Source organism: Colletes latitarsis, chromosome 13 (genome assembly GCF_051014445.1).
Source record: "Colletes latitarsis isolate SP2378_abdomen chromosome 13, iyColLati1, whole genome shotgun sequence".
Lineage (NCBI taxonomy): Eukaryota > Metazoa > Arthropoda > Insecta > Hymenoptera > Colletidae > Colletes > Colletes latitarsis.
The window spans coordinates 9,576,021-9,600,410 of record NC_135146.1 but is presented as its reverse complement, the minus strand read 5'-3'; the positions used below and the strand labels follow the sequence as shown (position 1 = coordinate 9,600,410).

At 38.6% G+C, this 24,390-nt stretch overlaps 4 protein-coding genes across 5 annotated transcripts in view; 2 read left to right on the top strand and 2 right to left on the bottom strand.

Annotated features, from left to right (window-relative positions):
* Positions 1-133: 133 nt before the first annotated feature.
* On the top strand, positions 134-1,656 carry LOC143349402 (oxidized purine nucleoside triphosphate hydrolase). The gene is made up of 3 exons (XM_076780633.1): positions 134-392; positions 1,005-1,150; positions 1,463-1,656. The coding sequence occupies exons 1-3, from the start codon at positions 241-243 to the stop codon at positions 1,654-1,656; spliced, it is 492 nt and encodes a 163-aa protein (XP_076636748.1). The 5' UTR covers positions 134-240.
* On the bottom strand, positions 477-10,077 carry Lrrk (Leucine-rich repeat kinase). The gene is made up of 2 exons (XM_076780606.1): positions 9,847-10,077; positions 477-9,782 (listed from the first exon to the last, which is right to left on the bottom strand). Exon 2 carries the CDS (start codon positions 9,772-9,774, stop codon positions 2,383-2,385), a length of 7,392 nt encoding a protein of 2,463 aa, XP_076636721.1. The 5' UTR covers positions 9,775-9,782; positions 9,847-10,077; the 3' UTR covers positions 477-2,382.
* Positions 10,078-10,543: 466 nt separating this feature from the next.
* The window catches only part of LOC143349391 (uncharacterized), a 107,687-nt gene continuing 93,840 nt past the window's right edge, over positions 10,544-24,390 (top strand). The window contains exon 1 of the mRNA XM_076780611.1: positions 10,544-10,656. The gene's annotated coding sequence lies outside the window, so the exon portion shown is untranslated. The remainder of the gene's footprint in view (positions 10,657-24,390) is intronic.
* On the bottom strand, positions 14,712-17,547 carry Nup75 (nuclear pore complex protein Nup75). 2 transcript variants are annotated; one of them, XM_076780389.1, is made up of 8 exons: positions 17,407-17,547; positions 16,671-17,097; positions 16,206-16,585; positions 15,813-16,132; positions 15,530-15,747; positions 15,209-15,427; positions 15,037-15,136; positions 14,712-14,973 (listed from the first exon to the last, which is right to left on the bottom strand). In XM_076780389.1, the coding sequence occupies exons 1-8, from the start codon at positions 17,434-17,436 to the stop codon at positions 14,763-14,765; spliced, it is 1,905 nt and encodes a 634-aa protein (XP_076636504.1). In that variant the 5' UTR covers positions 17,437-17,547; the 3' UTR covers positions 14,712-14,762. The 2 variants fall into 2 exon arrangements, with proteins under 2 accessions (XP_076636504.1, XP_076636505.1); XM_076780390.1 differs by having other exon boundaries at positions 15,037-15,113.

Sequence of the window (24,390 nt, the reverse complement as noted above, 5' to 3'; positions counted from 1 at the left end):
ATTGGCTGGACCATTCACATCGTCTTTCCACGAGAAGGCACAGCGTGTTTACATCCCCACTCTTGCTGCAGCCCGCTGATTGGCTGTCACCAATTTCGTCACAGTTTTCGACCAATGCCTGTTGAGTCAGCGGACTGCAACAGGAGTGGGGACGTAAACACGCTGTGCGTTTTTCTCGTGGAAGAATGATACATTACACGTGATATCTTTCGACTTCCTGAATAAATGCGATAAAGCAACATGTCCGTGAGAAAAATCTTTTCATTGGTGTTCATCAGGAAGGCAACAGAGGTTTTATTAGGGTTAAAGAAACGTGGATTTGGAAAAGGTAAATGGAACGGTTTTGGCGGCAAAGTGGAAGCAGGAGAAACGATTCTTCAGGGAGCTATTCGGTAAATTGTTTTAGACAATTGTCATTATTTCGTATAACTTCATTCTTTTTAAGTAAAACTCGCTTAAATAGAAAATTGAGGATATCATGTTCAACAACATTTTATATTTCGTAAGAATCACATTAAATAACAATAAATTTCAACAAAGACTTTTATTGTCTTTATGTATAGCATGCAAGATGAATCACGGAAATATTTGCAAAATTTCAAAATATAAACTTTCGTTAAATACTATATTAGCTATTAATAGCGTCTATACTATTATTGGTATTTTATTAAAAATCTTTTACCAATATCATTTGTATAGATGAGTTTCTTAACGCATATTCAATGTACCTTAGACCGATATACATACGACAATATAATCTCACAGTTTTATTACAATATTATACATTAATCTATGTTTATAAAGAATTACATAAAACGTTTTCCATGAATCACCTTGTATAAGCAGGTACAGATTTAAGTAGTCAAATAAATACAAAGGTATTAAACGTAAATTAAAACATTAGTAGATCTAAAAAAAACAAACTGTACGCCGTGTCAAGTTGCATTTGTTCTGTTACGATATTTCCAGCGAAGTCTCGAGCTTTCATTTTTAAAACTTTACAGTGAGTTGAAAGAAGAATGTGGTTTATCTGCGATAAATTTGAAGAAAATCGGTATCTTAGAATTTGAGTTCGAAGGAGACGAGACTCTACTAGAAGTTCACGTCTTCGAGACGTACCAGTACAATGGAGAAATAATAGAATCTGAAGGTATTATCCTCTGGAATTGAGATTCTAAATGCAGTTAGCGTTAACCAAACATTCTCGTTATCAGTCACGAGTCGTTTGCAATTTCAACGTTAAATGCTTCTATTTATTAATACTTTGATTCTATCCAATACTAAATTTTATACGAATGTTTGGGTAATGCCAGTTGTAAAAAAAAATGGAAATGTGCTCGAGTAAACTGAGAAAGTTTTAAAGATTAAATATTTAACACGCAAGTTTCATAAATAAGCATTGTCTGTTTAAAACAATAATAATTAAATTTACGTGTGTGTGTGTACACACTTGTTTCTTTAGAAATGCAACCAAAATGGTATCATTTAAAAGATATACCTTTCAAACAAATGTGGCCGGATGACGAATATTGGTTTCCTTATATGTTACGAGGGGAATTGTTCAAAGGATACTTTTTGTACCGAGGTCAGGACCTAATTCTTACGCATAACATTAAGATTATGGAAGAACTACCGGTAAATCGTATCCCTTACTAATGCTTGTTAACATTCATATTTCATATATAACTTTCATACATTTAATTGCATAGTAATCACTTTAACTATTAAGAAATGCATTCTCGCGTCTTTAGAATTTCAATTAAACCTTGCTTTATGCTAATTCAGTAACCTTTAAGGTAGTAAACCATCTTTAAAGTTTGTTCCGATAGCTCTTCGATTTTAGACTATTGAGAAAGATTTTTAAGCAACAATTATATAAATATATTAACAAGATACATCACGTATACCTACAACTTTGCATTACGAAAAAGCGCGCGCATTAAACTATCCATTTACCATAAACATATAGAAGCTTTGATGAGATTTCAGAGATCGTAAACTAAATTTTTCAAATGCGTTGCAAAGCTAGCAGTTCCATTTCCTCCTTTTTTCCAAACACAAGTACTTACGATAAGGTAGTAAATTTACATGACTATATTGTATTGCATCACAAAATAATAAAAATATCCTGCTTATACTATGTGTGTTCTGCAAATGAGTTTACAGAAAAGTATTTCGATCAAGCACCGTACAGCTCGGACAGATTAAAGGGTACATACTTTTTTAGCTTCAGTGCAAGAGATCTCATACGAGGCAAGGTAGAAAGCTTAAAATCTACATACTGAAGTATATCGTGGACGTATAGAATTTTCAACCAGTTATATCACTCTTAATCTTTGCACCATGAAGCACTCTTAATATTAATGCTCTTAAAGGTTACGATTAAGCGGCGGACCAATGTTCAGATCTCCACAAAAGGGCGTACATGCTATGCTTAAGATCCTCTGCGTCCAAATTATCGATCGAAAAATCGGTATATCGTGAAATTAAACTTCTGTAACCTTGGCCTACCGTAGCCAATACTAACTTCTTCTCGTTCGTTGACTTGAACGATATTATTTGACATACTTTACCTTCGAAAGGTCTGAAAACAGTAATTGGCGTAAGAGAGATACATTCAGCCACTACGATGCATCCCCAAGTAGTACCGATATACAACTGATTCCTACAAGTCTCAAACGCTGTCACTTGGCACTTCTCCGTTGATAAATTCTCTTCTATAGAAATGGACTTTAGACTCTCTGAACAAGGTACTAATTTCGACATATCTAATTTATTTATTATTTGCCTAGTATCTACATCCCATTGGTAGACGATACATCCAGGGTACGTGTAGGATAAAATTGAATTCTCAGCGCTGAGTAAATAAGTAGCGAATAAGCTTTTGAGAACCGTCTCTTCAGTAGCATGGAAAACTTGTACGGTGTCTATTAAACTGTTATCTTTTAAAATATAGATAGATATTCTACCAAAGCTTTGTCCAACCCATAATTCAATTATGCGTTTCTTTTTGTAAATAGCTGCCAAGGAATATGTCTTTATATTGTCTTGTATGTCAGTCGGAATTTCAGTTTTCTTCATTTGGGTGAAAGAGTTTGATAGTAAAAATATTTTTCCACTGTGCAACGCAACCACAAACTGCTTTATCGGTTCCAAATAAATCAGACCCACTATCTTTGATTCCTTATTGTGGTCAGGTTCCAGATTGTAGCTAGCAACGCAACCAAAATTGCTGCCTAAATAAACGTGCACTTGCCCTGCATTGTCACCGATCCAAATATATCCATCCAGTCCACACATTGCGTAAGGTATTATTGGGGTTTCGATTCTAACATGTTGCAACCAGCCTTTTTGCGTTCCCAGCAACATATCAACTTCGCCATTGTTATGTCCAAACCAAATTTCGTCGCCATTTATGTTCTCTTCTATAGTTCTGTTTGTCATGGTAATGGCGGTCACTTGCGTTCTTTCGGTCAACATTATCACGTCTATGAGATGCGTGAACTCTGGTGCAGACGCAATGGAAACTATTTGGCTAGCAGTTGGTCGATCTTTCGGATTCTGAGCCCAACAAATAACCATCAGATCCAGAGCGTAACAAGGATGAAATGTCTCTCTATAAGTCAGCGGTGGTCTCCCACCTTCCAAAATACATTCTTTAATTGCTTCGTGGCCCTCAAATGGTAGTCTCAAAGTAATCAGTTCATATATAAACATTCCAAATGAAAATGAATCAACTTTCTCTGTATATTCCTCTTCACCGTTATACTTGATAATTTCAGGTGCCATAAATCCTTCCGTTCCACCAAACCCTTTGGCACCGGTTGGCAATGTCAGTCTGGATATACCATAATCAGCTACTTTAACGTGGACAGGACATTCAGGGCCATCTTGAAAAGGCAAAGGCATTTGCCAGACCAGAACGTTCTCAGACTTCAAGTCTCTATAAATAACGTGTTGCTGGTGAAGGTACTCGACAGCTTTAGCTACCTGAAGAATTATAGCTTGCAACGTGTATGGATCCAACTTAGTTCCTGAACGTCTGTAATTTTGTAGAGCGTGGTCCAGCGCGCCACCTGGCGCCAAGTCTAGTACCAGCGCGAGTGGGCTGACCACTATGCCAATCAGCGGCACGATGTTCGTGTGTCGTAGCGTTAACAGAATATTCAGTTCTTGTCTAGCAGTGCAGTACGCTTTGCAAGCGTATTGCAAGGGATCGCGGTCCCATTTGCTCTGCGCAGCTTTGTAAGCCAGGATAGCAGATTGTTTCGAGTTTGGTCCCGGTGGAACCGGTTGCAGCATTTTTATGGCGATGTTAGCTCGTTGATAGGTTCCAGGCATGCGGTAGACTCCTTTGAAGACGAAGCCGAACGCGCCGCGGCCTAAAAGCTTCCCCAATTTAATATCCTCCAATTTTATCAAATGTTTCGACCCGAGGTCCATGAAAATAATATCCGGGGCCACGTGAGACAACGGTATGTCGGAGTGTTTGGGGCAACTGATTGGTTTATTGCTGTAGGCGGACAGGATGCATTCCTCGACCATCCACGAGTAGGCTAGGATACCTTCGGATTGCGGATTCTGTTTAGCAAAGTCTGGATGACCTTCCAAAGACGGCATTCTGCTCGACGTTAAACTATCGTAGCCCACTCCGCTGTCGCCATCGGACTTGTAACTATCTTGACTCTGTCTTTCTTTATTTACATAATATCTTTGAATATCTTCCGCTAACCGATCGTTATTATCGCTAATTTCGTTCTCATTTTCTCCGTTGTTCAAGAGACACCGTGGACACGGTATCAGACGCGTGACCAACAGTTTACCCTCGGATGTATGCACGAAACGTGTCCCTAACATAGGGTACCAGTCCTCCAATAAAATATCAATATGGTCGACTATCAGTGCTAATAGTTGCGGCATACTTTCCGGACGTGGTTCAACTACTATCGCTTGATAGCCCATTGGTTCATCCTCCTCGGCAGAATCCGACATGATCGGTTGCTTGATCACCAACGTGTCGACTGGGAACCAAATTTCCAGGATCGCCGAATTCTTCAAATCCACGGTGCACCATATGCCATCCTGCTTCAACTTGAACTTGTACTGTCTGTAATCGTACGGCAGGTTCTTCAGATTGTAATTGACCTCTTTGAGACGCAGCAGGGTAATGTTAGCGTATCTCAGCTCTATCCCCGTTTGCCAAAGTATCCATTCCGCCTGCGTGTCCAGCAAGCTTAGAAAAATATTATCGTCCACGAAGTCTTTGAACGGCGCCAAGAACGACACGACGATCTCGACGATCGCGTCGTCGGCTAGAATTCTGCTTATCAGCCTGGACCAGAAGCCGCTTGGAAAGTACGACATTAAAAGTAGCCTCGTGACAGAGCAGTCTGGCTGCGACCTGGACGTCAGCACGTACTCGGTGCTCGGTTTCTCACCGGAGGGATTCTGGAACATTATCATCGACGAAGCGATTTTCTTGGAGCGTACGTGCCAGCCACGCTTCTTCACCGGGATTCTGGTCACCTGGTTGTTCCTCAAGATATCTTCCTCGGTCGGTAACAGAGAGGGGATCAGCAGAGTACGGTAATCCCACGTCAACGCGACCTCGAACTTATTCAGCAAGCTGACGATGTACCCTTGCGTGTCTATGGACGATATCGTCGAGGATTTGAACACGTGCTGGATGTCGTCCAGCTTCATTATACCGGACCTAGCGAACGGGTTGATCTCTCGTATCGTGACCACGTGCGCCAGCATGTCGCAGAGCCACTGGGGATCGAGGAAGTACAAGTCCTTCAGCGTGGCGTCGTCGTAATGCAGGATGATGCCGTTCTCGTGGAGGAAGAGCGTCGCTTGGTGCAGCTCCGCGGGATCACGGAACGACCTATGGAGCTTCTGAAGCTCGTTGTTCACCGCCATGTAGTACTGGTCGGCCTTCAACACCGGGTCCCCGCCGGACAGTTTCCTGTCGTGCGCCAGTTGCATCACCACGTCCTCCAACACGAGGTAACTGGATGGCACCTTCTGCTCGAGCAGCAGCTCCTTGCTCCCGGGCGATCTCAGGCTAAAAGCAACGTCGTATATCAAGTTGCAGAGCATCTTTATATTGTGGCGAGTCTTGCAGCTCACTTCGATGGTCTCCATCACCTTCGGTAGACCGCATTTCTCAGCGTCCACCACGTTTATGAACTTGTCGCGGATGTACTGTTGCAGGGCCTCGCTGTGCTCGTACGACACGTCGAAATGAGTGCCAACGATGATTACAGGCATGTTCGGTGCTCTGCTCTGAATATTTATCAGCCACTGAAATATTTCAGAGACGCCCTTGAACCCGTCTGTGATCCTCCAAACGACCAGATACAGGCTACGCTTTGATATAAAGTATTGATGCGTTGCATAGTACTCCCTCTGCCCTCCAAAGTCCCAGGTTCTGAAGTAGACAGGCCCGTGGGACGACTGGCCCCTCATCTTCTTCTCGTAGATCCAGTCCCCGATATCAACGCCAACCGTGGATATGGTCGTTCCCCTAGCAGTCTTTGAATTGATGTTTTTATTGCCCATCCTCTTTGCCCAATGCTCGGATGCTTTCTTCTTGTTGGGCACCTCGCCCTCCTGCCTCAATTGCTCCAGCAAACTTGTCTTACCGATACCTTGTATCCCCACTATCATCAGTTTCATTCGAGCGTACGGTTTGGCGTCCTCCAGAATCGACTTCAAGTAACCGATGACGTCCATCGTTTTGTACTTCTTCGATTCGATCATCGTCTTCAACGGCTCTTGCAGCCTGCAACCTTGAGTGTTCAAGTTCCACAAACGGGAGAGCAACCCCATTTGCGGTGGCAGCTCGACGATGTCCGAGTTGCCGCTTATGTTCAGTACGGACAGATTGCTGAGCTCGTAAATGTTCTGCGGTATTTCTTTCAACCTGTTGTTGCTAACATCGAGCATACTGACGTTGGGGAACAACAGGTACAATTTCGAGCCGGAGTAGGTTATCTTCGTGTCTTTGTCGACGCTCTCCTCTTCCAAATTCGGCATTTCCCCGTCGTCGATCGAGGTCAATTGGATCCTGTTCAGCAGGTTGTTGGCGAGGATCAGCGTTCGCAAGTTTTCCAACCGCAGATGGCGCCTGTGCGTGCACACCGACATGAGGACCACGTCGCGCAGAGAGGTCGCCGTCTGGCGGTTGCCGCCTGGAACAATCGGGGACTGTATGTTGGTAGTGGGGCAGTAACACGCGGTGTTCGCTTGCTCCATCAAGTCAGCGCCATCTACTTGAGGCAAGCTGGGCCACCGAGATATCTGATTGTTGGAGAGGTCCAGTTGCTTCAAGCTCGCCGGATAGGAGGTGATGTGGCTCATGGATCGTAGAGAATTGTACGCCATGTTCAGTCTGACCAAATTAACAGCCAAACATGGCAATGCCACTGGAATGCTATTAAATAAATTATGCGCCAGGTTCAACGACGTCAACACCGATCTTGCTCCTCCGCCCTCGTTCTCGTCAGATATCTTCTCCGATACTTGTACCGACCTGGTCCAAACGTGAGGACGGTTCATCTCGATGGTTTGTGCATTTGCTATCTTGGTGAACGATTCGAATTCCAACGAGTCCTCGCGCGAGATAGCGAGCTGGGACGCCAAGCTCCGGTTACTCGGGCTGTTGTTCAACACGTCGTCCCGCTGGGATTTTCGCGAGATGTTTTGCGACGCTTGACTAGGCAGATCCTTCAGTAAATTGAACGACGCGTTTAGTTCCTTCAACTTTGGGGCGCGCCACAAATTGTCTGGAAGGCATTGCAGCTTGTTGTTGGAAACGTCCATGATCTCCAAGGCGGGCAGACTCATTATGAACTCCGGCAGCTGCTCCAGTCGATTGTCTTGCAGGTATATCTCCTCCAAAACCGGGCACAGCTTGTCCTTGGGGTTTTTCGTCTCGGCGGTCAGAGAGTCGATTTTGTTCTGCGCTACGCTAAGGTACCGCAAGCTCTGCAAGTAAAATACAGTGGATGGTATGGAGGTGATGGAATTATGGGAGATATCTATTCTGGTAATCGCGTACAAGACCAGATCGTTGTTCTTGGCGCTCAGTTTCTTGTTCACGTGCAGCACCGCGTCGATCAGCCACTGGGACCGTATTTGCGACAGGTGGCACTGTTGGTCGTGCCAGTTTATCATTGTCGGGGTGTTTGGAAACAATGTAGAGTACGTCACGTTACCAAAAGCAGACAACGTGGAGAAGTGAGACGTTTGAGTGCACTCTGTCATAGCTTTCTTGTTGATCTTGTACTCAGAGTCGGGATAAGCTTTTATGGACAACAGCTTCGCGGTCAGTGACTCGTCCTGATTCTGAGCTGCGATTTTTATCGCTTTGCACGTGTTGTCCACAGCACCGTGCTTCAGCAGGAGATCAGCTATTCTGACGTCGCGGTGCTGGCAAGCTACGATCAACGCGCTAGAGTAATTACTATCCGAATCAGTCTGGTCGCAAGGAACTTTTACAGGTAAATTCGGATCGGCGCCCGCCGCCAGCAATGCTGTAACCACCTCCGTGTGTTTGCCTTTCACAGCAGCGTACAAAGCGGTCTCGCTGTCATTGTTGCAGTACAAATCTAAATTCAACGGGCATATTATGTTCTCGTCCTTCTTGTCGAACGCTCTGCTACGAAAGTTCAAGCTGGACATCAACTTCTGAATACCGCTTGAAATTTTCCTCTTCGACATGGGAACCGGTTGAGCAACTCCCATATCCTCCTCTTTGATCTTTCTGGCTTTCACCCTGCAATTCAACAACAACTCTACTATTTTAGTGTTCCCAAGCATGCTAGATATGTACAGAACATTCTGCCCCGTGACGTCTTGAGTATTAATATCAAATGGCATTTCATACTCAAACTCCCCAGACAAGTCTTTGAAGCATTGATACGCATGTTGTGGATATTCAAATTTCAGTAACAAATCGATAACCAAGTGGTGGCCATTTATGGCTGCCGCATGGATTGGTAACCATTTCTCCACCGTTAAAGAGTGAACTTGTTTGGGGAAGTGTCGAAGCAGCAGTTCCACAATTTCCACCTTGCCGTTGTAACATGCTATGTACAGTGGGCAGTATTTAGTGACAGGATGTATCCTACAATCTGCCCCATGGTCCAACAGCAGCCTCACTATATCCTTGTAACCCATTTCGCATGCTATGAAGAGCAAGGTATTCGCACCGTTTGGTGCTACGTTGATAATGTAATCCAAGTTGCTGCTGACGCTTTGAATAATACTCTTAGCTGCCACTGCATCTCCCTGAATACACGTCGCGCGCAACGAGGCATGCGTTACTAGTTTCGCCAATTCATACTTCTCCGCACCCAGTTTAAGCAAATTTGTACAAACATCTTGCATGTTCTTCTCAGCTACGTCTACTGGCTTCTGACCGTTACTGTCTGCGATCATTAAGTCTGCTTTAAATTCCAAAAGCTTCTCGATGTTGGAACTGTGACCGTGTTCTGCGCAAATATGCAACGGTGTCCTGTAATGACCCCTTGGTCCGCACGGTACATTGGGGTTAGCACCAGCAGACAGCAACACGTCCAGACACCTCGAATTCTCTGTAATGGCTGCTGCGTGCAACGGAGTTCTACCCCACGAATCCTGGCTGTTTATGTACTGCGCGTGCTCGCCACGCAGAAGATCTTCCAACAACTCTGCGTTATCCCACAGAGCAGCCTGGTGCAGTAATCTGCCAGGAAAGTCTTCGTCGATGGGAGTGTAATCTTCCATAATGTAAACTGTAAGTACGTATAATATAGTTCCTTCGATTCTTAATATTGTAGTAGGAATATCAATGCTCACCAATCGTACAAATTGCCTCGATTTTCAGTTACATGTTCACACTGTTGATACAGTCTTCTTCTACGATACTTTGCGTACGATCTTTTATTCTCCATTCAAGCAAAATTAAATACTTTACGCTCATTGCAGTTTAGATACTTATTCGAATGCATTCACTGTATTTAAAGTGGAAGTTTAAAACCGTGATTTGTAAAATTTTTAGGTTCTTGTTTCAAAAGATATTTCACATTTCGAATTTAGTTTTTCGACCTGTTATTATGGCAACACTATCGTCACTGTTTTTTCGTTATCATGTTTCAGATTTATGTACCGACGCGCAAATACGAGTATCAAAACGTATATATTAGAGTGTGATTGAATAACGTGTCGATGAAGTTACGTTCGATCGATTTCGAAAAATTTCCCGCTGTGTAGAATTTTGTACGCACTTTCCCGATCGTTTCTTCCCCACTCGTAGGATGGCGGTCGAATTGTCAAGGTGATTTTCAAAATAAGACACGAGTGCGACACTAAACACAACATTCGACCGCCGCCATTTTGTCGGTCGCATTTATCGACTGTACGCACTTTTAGACACAATTTTATGCATCGGTAGCGTCGGATCGATTTAAATAAACAGCTCTGGTATTGCGTAATGTCGTTACCGACACTTACAGTCAATCGACGTAACTATGACGATATGTTGCTAACATTGCATTTGAAATACGTGCTACTTGTATTTCGATCACAGAGAATTGTTACAAGATTTCTTTGGAGTATAAAAATGGTGGAAACAGTAGGATGCTATTGTATACATATATTGTGCTGGACGTAAGTATTGTACGCGATTTCTTATATGAAAATTTCTAATAATTGTTTATACTACTTGTTTTTGCTATTGAAAATTATTTATTATAATCGTTCGTATGATTTAAAGAATGAAGTTAATTATAAGAGAATTTTGAGAATTCATTGCTGATTTTAGTCTTCCAAAATCGTAATTTTCACTGAAGAATTATTTTACTGACCATGGACGTTTTTTTCTATTAATTTTGTTAATATAAGGCTTTTCTTAACCTCTTTGCACTGTTTTCACGAGTCTGACTCGTGATGAAAGTTTTAGGTTAAACTTGAATATCACGAGTCAAGCTCGTTTAATTTCACGTCAAACGTGAATGACACGAGTCTGACTCGTAATCAGTGTGGCCAGATTTGGCATAATTGAGTGCATCGAAATCGACAGTAGTGACGACGAACTTCCTTAGCGTTTAATGGAGTGGTGGGGATAGCAGGTATATACTATCGTTCGAGTCACGTGTACGTGAGATCGACACTTCTCGGACAACTTCGGGAATTAGATAGAGAGCGCTAGTGTGAGTCTTTCCTTGTTGCTCTTGCAACAGCTGAAATACGATCTCGCGATAATAGATATACGATTCCAAGTCTCGACTGCCCCAGCATTTTTACTTTCTAACCAATGTAAGGGGCACGATTACGATTTCCGTGGCCCCTACTTTGAAGGTTAAATTTGTGTTCTTGGGGTCATTTTAAGAAAAAAATTGTATGTTATAGGTCAGTACTATAATGAAAGAAACATTTCGAAAATTTTTTTTTAGCGGATATACGCGTTTTAAGATACACTAACAATATTGTGACTATTAAAGAGAAAGAAATTTTTTTTTCCATTGAAAAATTTAGGCACCTTTCTGAATTTTTTTCTCCAAAATGCGTAGGATTTCGGGTGTATGTCTATTTACCAAAAATGATTGTAATTGACCTGTGCAATTGAAAATAATTTTTCCAGAACGATTTGAAATATTTTAATTTTGTTGAAAAATTTTTCGACGGACTTGAATTTTTTTCTCGAAAGTGCGTAGGTTTTGGATGTATGTCTGTTCTCCAAAAATGATTGTAATTGACCCCTGCAACCGAAAATAATTTTTCCAAAGCGATTTGAAATTTTTTTTTTTTCGACGAAAAATTTCTGTCGATTTTTCGTAAAAAATCAATTTTTATTTTTAATCAATTTGGCTCGCGCTGTACAGAAAAGTTGTCCAATACTTTTTTGTAGGTACCCATGAACTCTACTTCAGAAAAAAATTTCATTGAAATATATTCACTACTGTAGGAGTTATGGCTGTTTGAAAATTGGACAATTTTTATGGGGTTTTTCTGACTTTACGGGGTCAAGGAATAACTTTTTCAATATTGTTAGAATCTCTACATATTCTTCACTATAACACGCGTTGTTTGCCGTTTGAAACATTCAAATCCCTCAATCCGTTCAGAAGTTATGATATTTTAAAAATTTGCATGTTTCGGGGGTGTATTTTTGACCTTACATTAGATTTTCGATCAGGAATTTTTTTCTCGTAAGTGTGTATGATTTCGAGCTTATGTGTATTGACCAAAAATGATTGTAATTGACCTCCAAAACCGAAAATAATTTTTTTAGAACGATTTGAAACTTTTAATTTCGCCAAAAAATTTGACCTTTCTGAATTTTTTTCTCGAAAATGCGTAGGATTTTGGAGGTATGTCTATTCACCAAAAATGATTGTAATTGACCCCTGATAATAGATATACGATTCTAAGTCTCGACTGCCCCAGCATTTTTATTTTCTGACCAATGTAAGTACCATAATGGAAGAAAAATTTCGAAACTTCTTTTTAAGCGGAAATACACGTTTTAAGACCCCCCGATCATATTGTGACTATTAAAAACAAAGAAATATTTATTTTGGTTCCTATGCTATTAATCTGCGTCTAAACGGCTGAATGAATTTCAATGAAACTTTTTTATGTTTTATGTTCTCGTTTAAAGGTTTGATTAGATTTTGAGCGTGATCAGCTCCCGGATAATGATGATTGTATGTCTTGTAGATTTATAATTATTTCGATACATATACATTACTTGTAACAAATTTTTAAAACTATTTATATAAATCTTAAGAAGGATTAAAAAAAGTATTGGACAACAATTCAGTACAGCGTCAAACAAAGTTAATAAAAATGAAAAACGAATTTTCAACAAAAATCGACGAGGTAGGTGCCTAAATTTTTCGACGAAAAAAAAAATTTCAAATCGATCTGGAAAAATTATTTTTGGTTGCAGTGGTCAATTACAATTATTTTTGGTGAATAGACATATCCCTGAAATTCTACGCATTTTCGAGAAAAAAATTCAGAAAAGAGGTCAAATTTTTCGACGAAATTAAAAAATTCCAAATCGTTCTAAAAAAATTATTTTCGGTTTTGGAGGTCAATTACAATCATTTTTGGTCAATACACATAAGCTCGAAATCCTACGCACTTTCGAGAAAAAAATTCCTGACCGAAAATATAATGTAAGGTCATAAATACACCCCTGAAACATGCAAATCTTTAAAATGTCATAACTTCTGAACGGATTGAGGGATTTGAATGTTTCAAACGGCAAACAACGCGTATTTTAGTGAAGAATATGTAGAGATTCTAACAATATTGAAAAAGTTATTCCTTGACCCCGTAAAGTGAGAAAAACCCCATAAAAATGGTCCAATTTTCAAACAGCCATAACTCCTACAATAGTGAATATATTTCAATGAAATTTTTTTCTGAAGTAGAGTTCATGGGTACCTACAAGAAAGTATTAAACAACTTTTCTGTACAGCGCGAGCCAAATTGATTAAAAATAAAAATTGATTTTTTAAGAAAAATCGATAGAAATTTTTCGTCGAAAAAAAAAAATTTCAAATCGCTTTGGAAAAATTATTTTCGGTTGCAGGGGTCAATTGTAATCATTTTTGGTGAACAGACATACATCCAAAACCTACGCACTTTCGAGAAAAAAATTCAAGTCCGTCGAAAAATTTTTCAACAAAATTAAAATATTTCAAATCGTTCTGGAAAAATTATTTTCAATTGCACAGGTCAATTACAATCATTTTTGGTAAATAGACATACACCCGAAATCCTACGCATTTTGGAGAAAAAAATTCAGAAATGTGCCTAAATTTTTCAACGGAAAAAAAAATTTCTTTCTCTTTAATAGTCACAATATTGTTAGTGTATCTTAAAACGCGTATATCCGTTAAAAAAAAATTTTCGAAATGTTTCTTTCATTATAGTACTGACCTATAACATATACAATTTTTTTCTTAAAATGACCCCAAGAACACAAATTTAACCTTCAAAGTAGGGACCACGGAAGTCGTAATCGTGCCCCTTACATTGGTCAGAAAGTAAAAATGCTGGAGCAATCGAGACTTGGAATCGTATATCTATTATCGCGAGATCGTATTTCAGCTGTTGCAAGAGCAACAAGGAAAGACTCACACTAGCGCTCTCTATCTAATTCCCGAAGTTGTCCGAGAAGTGTCGATCTCACGTACACGTGACTCGAACGATAGTATATACCTGCTATCCCCACCACTCCGTTAGACGCTAAGGCAGTTCGTCGTCACTACTGTCGATTTCGATGCACTCAATTTATCAATTATGCCCAATCTGATCACACACTGACTCCCACATTCGGCTCCTTTTCAACATAATACAAAAGGGGTTAAACAAAATTTTTAACCAGTTAATTAACAAGAGAAATCACGTACAACATACGACTTATGAAACCTTTTAAAAACAATTCCCGTTTTACGTTGCACAGATCAAATAATCGTAAACGAAACCAGACCTTGATCCAAATATCAAATGTTCACCACCAACATATTTTTACTCGTTCGAACTATTCCTTTTATCCAATAGTACGTTTTCTAACAAACATTTCACAATTATCAATCTCATTTATATTAACTAAAAATAAAACAATCTATACAAAAGTTCGCTCCACGAGAGTGAAGTTTATATAATTTAGTAAAAATAAATCATCACTTAGACGTGAAATGTTTCTTTTTTTATTTAAAAATTAGAAAACTTTTACACAATAAATGTTAATGGACTTTCTAATGTTCCACTTGGCAGCCTTCGAGGCTCAATGCGCGGGCCAAGTTTCTAGCGACTGCCAATCGGAAGATTTCGATCTCACTTTGAAACTTCGGGTCGTCCCCGTGCGCTTCCACGCAACGTAACAATTCGAAACAATCGCTGGAAGACAGTATTACATCTTTCGCTTCCAACAGGGGAATAGCATCCGATAAAAGAATCGACCAGAAGCTGTAACAAAACTTTCATAAGAACAGTTTCCTTTCATTTAAATCTAACATATATTTCACTCACTATTTTGGAGTTAAATTCGACACTAAAAGAGACACTAATAAACTTGCTGCCTCTTTGAATTCTCCAATCCCGTACATCTGATGAAATTCACAGTATTTCCCTGATTGAGAAACATAATAAAAATAACTGAACATTTCTATTTAGTATTTTCAACATTTAAAAACTGATTTACCTAAAAATGTGAGTCTGTCGCTTGCCATCATACAGAAGCCTAAATTTTCTAACAAATCGCGGCATTCCAGTTTCCCATTTTCCGAATATTGCTTCAGAAACTGATCAGCGATATACGTTATGAAACCACTGTCTTGCGCCTTCAACGCCCACGCAAGTGCATTTCCGAGTCTTCCTTGTTTTATGCATTTCACCCCTTGAATTTTACATATGCTCGTAACTGGAAAAGAAAAGAATTAAATTCAAGTTTTATTTACAACACAAAATATGTACGAAACAATGCAATCGAAGAGAATTTTTCTACGCTTGAAAAATCTTGTACCAATATGGTCCATTTCATTATCCCGTGCTATGTCTATTATCTTGTTTATTCTCGCTTCAGATCCCGTAGGTAGCGACTGTAACAGTATCTCGAGCCTAGCTAGGCCTTGAATCGGACTGTGTATCAAATAACTTGCACCGCACTGCCACAAAGAATGATGTCCCATCAGTGCGTTGCCATATTCCAATATGAGGGACTCGTGTAGTTGATTAGTGACTCTGGTACGAAAGCAGAATGCAACTATTTCCATCGAAACTGTAATAGCAATTGGTAAAGCACTTACTCGATCTGATCCTTGTCTAAAATTTTAAGCCTTCCGCAAGTGTAAAGTAAATTCACTAAATGTGTTGCGAACCATCCATTGTCGCCCATGTACTGTATTTCTTTGATAACTTGATGTAGATCGCTTTCCATCAAAGCAAGAATAGCATTGTCGGAGGGTCTGTTAGCTTGCCATCTTTTGGAGATACTGTTTGCCTGATGCGAAAGTTCAGGCTGTTTGCAACACGGTGACGTATAAAATAGTTTTGCTGCCAACAGTTCGTACCAAGCATCCGTGTAAGATACACACTGCCATAGTATTTCTTGGTCCCCTGCAATTAACTGAATTAAATGTTTTTAACGAATTAAAGTGACTAACATTAAGTCATTGTATATTGTATACAACTATAAATACCTTCATAATTGTTTCTAATTCTGTGTCGATGACAAATGCTTTGTTATTTATGTTTGAACTCAATTCTAACTGCCAGTGTTTCCAGCGGATTGTAAATTCATTCACAGAGTAACCGCCGTAAGCATTGTACACTGGCATTGTTTTGAGGGCATTTTCTGCCATCATGTAAGCAGGATGATCCGCTTTACTGTGCAGCGCCAGGAGAGCACGCACCAAATCTAGCTTTCCATGCAACGTGCAGCCTTTCACTGCTTCCCAGTAATTTGCATGCTCCAAATCAGCGCCAATTGTTTTCTGGGCTAATATTTTCATTGCCATAAGTTCTCTAGATGGAAAATGAAATTTAATCCACTCGAGTAACTGTGGCAATATTACGTCGCCTAAATTTTGAACGTCAATGCTGTTATAAATATCATTGTCAACATTCTCAGCAAATTGCTTATTACTCGTAACAAAACGTCTCACCTGGGACTACATCTATATAAAGAATTTCAGTCAAGTGCCACACGCATTCGATTTGGTAGAAAATAGTGAGAAAGTTTTCCAACGATTCCCTTTTATCGGATAAAGCTTTCCCAGATATATCCTGCAAACTTTCTATACATGCTCGCAAAATAGATCGATACTGTTTACTGTGTTTTAACAGCTCCGGTCTGACATCGCCAGAACACGATCTAATTTTCTGAATAGACAAGAAGACGCCGTTGCTTTCGTTCACAAGTTTGCGCAACTGAGGCGAAAACAGGATTACCTCTGGTTTCAAAATGTGCACAGACGAGTCGTACTTTCCATGGTAACTCTCGTGCAAATTTTTGCAGGTGTATATACCAATTTTGTTGCTATTTACCCAACTAGTGGCTATACCTGCATTTTTAGGGACGTTTGGAATTTCCTGTAATAAAATTACTGTGAATACATTTGCATATATGTGATACTTAAGTAAGACAGTATGATAACACGAAAATAGCAAACAACACACAACTTTATTTAACCAATACTTAACCAATACTTTTAGTTTTGGAATATTGAATGTAATTCGTTATAATTTTTACAAAAGAATAGTTAAGTAGTAGTAAATATTTCTCTGTTAAATATTGAACGGAGAAAGGATTTTAAATAATAGTAAATGAATGAAATGGTGGAAACATATAGGTTAGGTAGCAATGTAACGCGCGCGGTTAAAAATTATTTCATTGCTTACTATAATTGGAGGACTGTCGGCTTCGTCCATTTTTTACAATAAAGTAAAAACTGCTGTTCGAGGCACGCGATAATTTAAAATATAATTTGAATTAATTTTACATTCGAAATTAACTTTTTCAATGTCTCCGGCAACGCTTGCCCTCTGCCTCGATTCTCCGAAGTTGCCTGACTTGCGATATTTGTTAATAACTATTTAAATACGGACGGAATGGTTGTAAAAGGTATCCTCGAATCTTGACCAGAGTCTAAACTACAGTATTAAATTGTAAAATTTCATATATTAATTCTGGGAAAAGAGTAATTTGTAAATTATCAGTGGTTCATTAAAAGTAGCGATTTATTACAATGGCGGGAGAATATCTATTATACCGCCATCTACGGCGGAACGCGCAAGCGCAAGTTTGTTCCCGCCAACGCTACGTGGCGCCACAATTATAATAGATCGAAAAATATCTTTTTCTTTATTTATCTATTTATCAACAAATAAGCCTCTTTTGGGGTTATGTGTCCCTCTGGTTAGTACATAAAATGTACGTTTTTAATTGCACTTGTGTATACATCTTACATTACGCTGAAATTTGGCAGAAGCCGTACCTAACCTATACGCTCAATCTCCCGAATGATTGGGAAAGGAGTCGAATGTTGAAACTCGAAACACGATATATCGATTGACGGAATATCGAACTTTACGAGTTCGATTCACGATATTCATGTTTAGCTCAAAGAGTCAGACTCGTGTTATTCGCGTTTGACATGAAATTAAACAACGAGCCTGACGATATTCAATATCGAATAGCAGGATCTGTTAAACCTTGCAACTATTAAAGAAAATAGGTATATTCTATAATAAAACAAATGCATATTTATGGCTTCAAATAAAGTACTTTTATTCCTAGCTTGAAAGTGTATGATGCGTAAACAATGGATCACTGTTAAATAATATATTCTCATCTACGTCATGTATGCAGAAAATCAGGAAACAGAACGTGGTAGCGAGCATTATAGAAGGTCAGTACTATTCCACAATATTGAACACTGTTAAACTGTAAAAGTTCATAAATTAATCCCAGGAAAAGAGTAATTAGTAAATTATCAGTGGTTCATTAAAAGTAGCGATTTATTACAATGGCGGAAGAATATCTATTATACCGCCATCTACGGCAGAACGCGCAGGCGCAGAAATAGTTTGTTCCCGTCAACGCTACGTGGCGCCACAAATATAATAGATCGAAAAATATCTTTTTCTTTATTTATCTATTTATCAACAACTAAGCCTCTTTTGTGGTTATGTGTGCCTCTGGTTAATGCACAAAATGGACGTTTTTAATTGCACTTGTGTATACATCTTGCATTACGCTGAAATTTGGAAGAAACCGTACCTAACCTATATGCCCAATCTCCCGAATGATTGGGAAAGGCGTCGAATGTTGAAACTCGAAACGCGATATATCGATTTTGGAATATCGAAATTTACGAGTTCGACTCATGATATTCATATTTAGCTCGAAATGTCGATTACGAGTCAGACTCGTGTTATTCGCGTTTGATATTAAATTAAACAACACATTTATTACAGTGGCGGGAGAATATCTATTATACCGCCATCTACGGCGGAATGCGCAGGCGCAAGTTTGTCGAGAAATAGTTTGTTCCCGTCAACGCTACGTGGCGCTACAAATATAACAGATCGAAAAATATCTTTTTCTTTATTTATCTATTTATCGACAGATAAGCCTCTTTTGGGGTTATGTGTCCCTCTGGTTAGTACATAAAATGTACGTTTTTAATTGCACTTGTGTATACATCTTGCACTACGCTGAAATTCGGAAGTCGTACCTAACCTACTTCAAAAACAAGCGAGTTATTCAGGGTGACCCGTTTAAAATACCCCACCCTGTATATGTAAATTTTATATACTAACCAAATAGACACACAAATCTGAGGCTCATCCGTTAATAAATAAATAAACAAATAAAGAAAAAGATATTTTTCGTTCGCAGGAACAAACTACAATTTCTCGACAAACTTCGCCGTTCCGCCGCAGATGGCAGTGTGATCGCAAAATGGCGCGAACTTTCGAATTCCCACACCGCCAAGAAACTGGATTAAAACTTCGAATGGATCTATTTACATTTGAAAAAACATCAAAATTTACAATTTCTGCATCTCGCAATGCATTTGTTGTATTTTCGAGATGAACTTGTAAATACATTTACCATAATAATAACAATCACGGAAGAAAGTATACATCGAACAAATCGTAATATGATTTAATGGAAAAAAAAAAACAGATTGAGCTTGTTAAAAAGTATTTTCTACTAACGATGCTAATGCTGGGAAGTTTCAGAGACGACGCATGCCCAATTTGCAGAGACAATCGTCGTCCATACGCGACAGGGACAATGGGGGAACAAATCCCCCCTCCTCGTGCTTCAACGGTTCCCCTCTGTATCTGGTACCCTGGAACCCAGAGATGCCAGAAAAGCACCGAAGGTGCTTTCTCACACTATGTTAGATCACGCGTACGTGAGCTCGTGGAGTTTCGGAAAGTCGACAAAGGCAAACTGACACATGCCCTCTTTCTCGATTATTCCGAAGCTGCCCGAAGTAATTTCGGCCCGCCTCGTGAGAGGAGAGAGAGAAAGGCTCACATTTGCCTTCTCGCTCTTAACAACTGAAATCCGACCTCCCGTCAACGGTATACGATTTGGAATCTCGAGCCGTGATTCTCGACTGCCCAGGCATTTTTATTTTCCGACCTATGTAGGCGCACATAAGCAAAGTACCCATAATGGAAAAAAAATTTTGTAAAATTTATTTTACGGAAATACACGTTTTAAGACCCCCTGATCATATTTTAATTATTGAAAAAAAAGAAATTTTTTTTTATTATACCCATGTATGAGCGTACATATGCATATTAATAATACGATTTTTCAAAATCAAAATTCTTTAAGATTGAAAATTAATAAATTAAAATGAGAGTCCACTCTTTGCCAGTATAGTGCACGTTGTGGCATTTTTCAATAAGAAGAGTTCTTATTTTTATAACATAAACAAAAAAGTAGAATTAATAGTTGCGGAAATTAATTAATAATGATTTTCCTCGATATATTTTGAGTTAACCGTATCAATTTGTTATAACGAACTAAATATTATATGTTTGATTTGGCTTAATTTTGCATAAAAAAATGATTGTATCGATCCATAAAAATTAATAACGTGCACGATACCGTTCAATGGAAACCACGGGAAAGTGGTGGTCTCTTCCATCAGGAGGGAAATGTAAAAAATTGTTATTTAATTATGAATTGTGCAATATTGAAATGTTTAAACTAATGTAATGAAAAAAGAGCTCGTAGATACATTAATTTTTGATTAATATACATACGAGCAATAGTCACGAGATCCCCACCATCAAACCGTTTAAAAACAAAGGAATAGTGATCCCGTTTGCCAGTATGATACAAAGTATGGGTTGGATTTTAAATTTGAAAAGGACATAGTCGAATATTTTTAAAGGTACAAAACATAGCGTTTCATTTTAGAAGAGTAACATGAGTTAGCAGGTACTATCATAAAACTGTTTTAGCCAGTTATATCCCTTTTTACCTGAAGTACAAGGTAAAAAGTACGAGGTACAAGTAAATCGAAATCCGAAAATCATTCACATTATATCAATGTAAATGAAGCGGTCTTTCCATCAGAGTTAAATACAAAATTTTGTAATTTCTGTGAAAACAGAATTTTCATTAGATGTACATGGTGTTTAAAATTTTTATGTTTTGACTGTTTTTACGAAAAGTACCATCCAGATTCATGTACTTCATATATTGAAAATAACACATGTTAAATGTAATTGGTAAATTCAACTTTAAAAAAAAATATTCGAAGATCAGACAAAAATATAATGTCACATTTAGTGTACGATTAAAATATAATTAAAAAAAAAAGATTTCTTTTAGCAGGATTCGAACCTGCAGAGCAAAAGAAGCTCGGAATTGGTAGCCAAACACCCCATCATTCACACCATACTACTTATTGGTGAATTTGGTTCTATTTTTGAAGATAAGTAGCTGTAATAACTTTAATAATATCTTGCAGTAAAACTTAACCCAAAATCGGGTACCATTTCAACTTTCCCTTATTAGAATCGAGTTTTCAATTTGTTTTAGCGAAAATCCCAGCCGGTTAAGCTGCTTACTGCTGTTTTTAATTACCAAGCATTTATTTCTCAATTAACCCTTTGCGAGTAAAACTATTTTGCACATTATTCTAAAACATTTGTGGTATTCGTTTTCAATGCGATTTAAGTAAGCATATACATGGTGTTTGGCCACCTCTGGTAAAAATTTTAATGGGAGATTCTAGAGGCCAAAATAAGATGAAAATCAAGAATACTAATTTGTTGATGGAGATTTTGTTAAAAAATTATTAACGTTAAAGTTTCGTCCGTACTGAATTTTTTTCTCGAAAGTGCGTAGGATTTCAGGGATATGTCTATTCACCAAAAATGATTGTAATTGACCCCCGCAACCGAAATTAATTTTTTCAGAACGATTTGAAATTTTTTTTTTTCGTCGAAAAATTTAGGCACCTACCCCCTGTCGATTTTTCTTAAAAATTCGTTTTTGATTTTTAGTAATTTTATTTAACGTTCTACAAAAAAGTTGTTTAATACTTTTTTGTAGGTACCCTTGAGTTCTGCTTTAGAAAAAAGTTTCATTGAAATATATTCACTATTGTAGGAGTTATGGCTGTTTGAAAATTGGACCATTTTTATGGGGTTTTTTCCCATTTTGCGTGGTCAAGGACCAACTTTTCGAATATTTTTGCGATTTGTATATATTCTCCACCAAAATACGCGTAGTTTGCTGTTTTAAACATTAAAATCGTCCAATCCGTTCAGAAATTATGACGTTTTAAAAATTCGCATGAAAATTCGGGCAGACATTTCTGGTCAGAAATTAGATTTTCGGTAAGGAATTTTTTTCTCGGAAATGCGTAGGATTTCGGGGGTATGTGTAATGACCAAAAATGATTGCAATCGACTCTTGCTACCGAAAATAATTTTTTTAAAATGATTTGAAAAATTTTTTTTTCTGCCAAAAAGTTTCAACACTTACCCGATTTTTTTTCTCGAAAGTGAGTAGGATTTCAGGGATATGTCTATTTACCAAAACTGCTTATAATTGACCCCTGCAACCAAAAATAATTTTTCCAGAACGATTTGAAATTTTTGAATTTAATTGTTAATAACTTTTTAACGGAGCCTCCATCAACAAATTGGTATTCTTGATTTTCGTCTTATTTTGGCCTCTAGAATCCCCCATTAAAATTTTTCCCAGAGGTGGTCAAACACCCCGTAATGTATACGATTTCATTTAAGTTTTTCTTCTCTAGAGAAGATAAAGAAAAAGTTTATTTAATTTTTTTTACATAAAATTGAATTCGTCCCAAGATTCATATGAAACACTTAAAAGATCTTTTATAAATTACGCCTATGTATCGGAACAACTATGAAACAAGAGATATAATCATTATTATCCATGGGCTGATTATAGTCAAAGACTAATCGGACTTTGAAATGAGAACATAAAACTTAAATGTAAAGTTCCATTTAAATTCATTCAGCCATTTATACTCAATCGTATTAATAATATACATATGTACGCTCATACATAGGAATAATAAAAAAAAATTTCTTTTTTTTCAATAATTAAAATATGATCAGGGGGTCTTAAAACGTGTATTTCCGTAAAATAAATTTTACAAAATTTTTTTTCCATTATGGGTACTTTGCTTATGCGCGCCTACATAGGTCGGAAAATAAAAATGCCTGGGCAGTCGAAAATCACGGCTCGAGATTCCAAATCGTGTGCCGTAGACGGGAGGTCGGATTTCAGTTGTTAAGAGCGAGAAGGCAAATGTGAGCCTTTCTCTCTCTCCTCCCACGAGGCGGACCGAAATTACTTCGGGCAGCTTCGGAATAATCGAGAAAGAGGGCATGTGTCAGTTTGCCTTTGTCGACTTTCCGAAACTCCACGAGCTCACGTACGCGTGATCTAACATAGTGTGAGAAAGCACCTTCGGTGCTTTTCTGGCATCTCTGGGTTCCAGGGTACCAGATACAGAGGGGGACCGTTGAAGCACGAGGAGGGGGGATTTGTTCCCCCATTGTCCCTGTCGCGTATGGACGACGATTGTCTCTGCAAATTGGGCATGCGTCGTCTCTGAAACTACCCAGCATTAGCATCGTTAGTAGAAAATACTTTTTAACAAGCTCAATCTGTTTTTTTTTTCCATTAAATCATATTACGATTTGTTCGATGTATACTTTCTTTCGTGATTGTTATTATTATGGTAAATGTATTTACAAGTTCATCTCGAAAATACAACAAATGCATTGCAGGATGCAGAAATTGTAAATTTTGGTGTTTTTTCAAATGTAAATAGATCCATTCGAAGTTTTAATCCAGTTTCTTGGCGGTGTGGGAATTCGAAAGTTCGCGCCATTTTGCGATCACACTGCCATCTGCGGCAGAACGGCGAAGTTTGTCGAGAAATTGTAGTTTGTTCCTGCGAACGAAAAATATCTTTTTCTTTATTTGTTTATTTATTTATTAACGGATGAGCTTCAGACTTGTGTGTCTATTTGGTTAGTTTTTTCCATTATGGGTACTTTGCTTATGTGCGCCTACATAGGTCGGAAAATAAAAATGCCTGGGCAGTCGAGAATCACGGCTCGAGATTCCAAATCGTATGCCGTTGACGGGAGGTCGGATTTCAGTTGTTAAGAGCGAGAAGGCAAATGTGAGCCTTTCTCTCTCTCCTCCCACGAGGCGGGCCGAAATTACTTCGGGCAGCTTCGGAATAATCGAGAAAGAGGGCATGTGTCAGTTTGCCTTTGTCGACTTTCCGAAACTCCACGAGCTCACGTACGCGTGATCTGGCATGTGTGAGTATCGCACCGGGTGCTGAA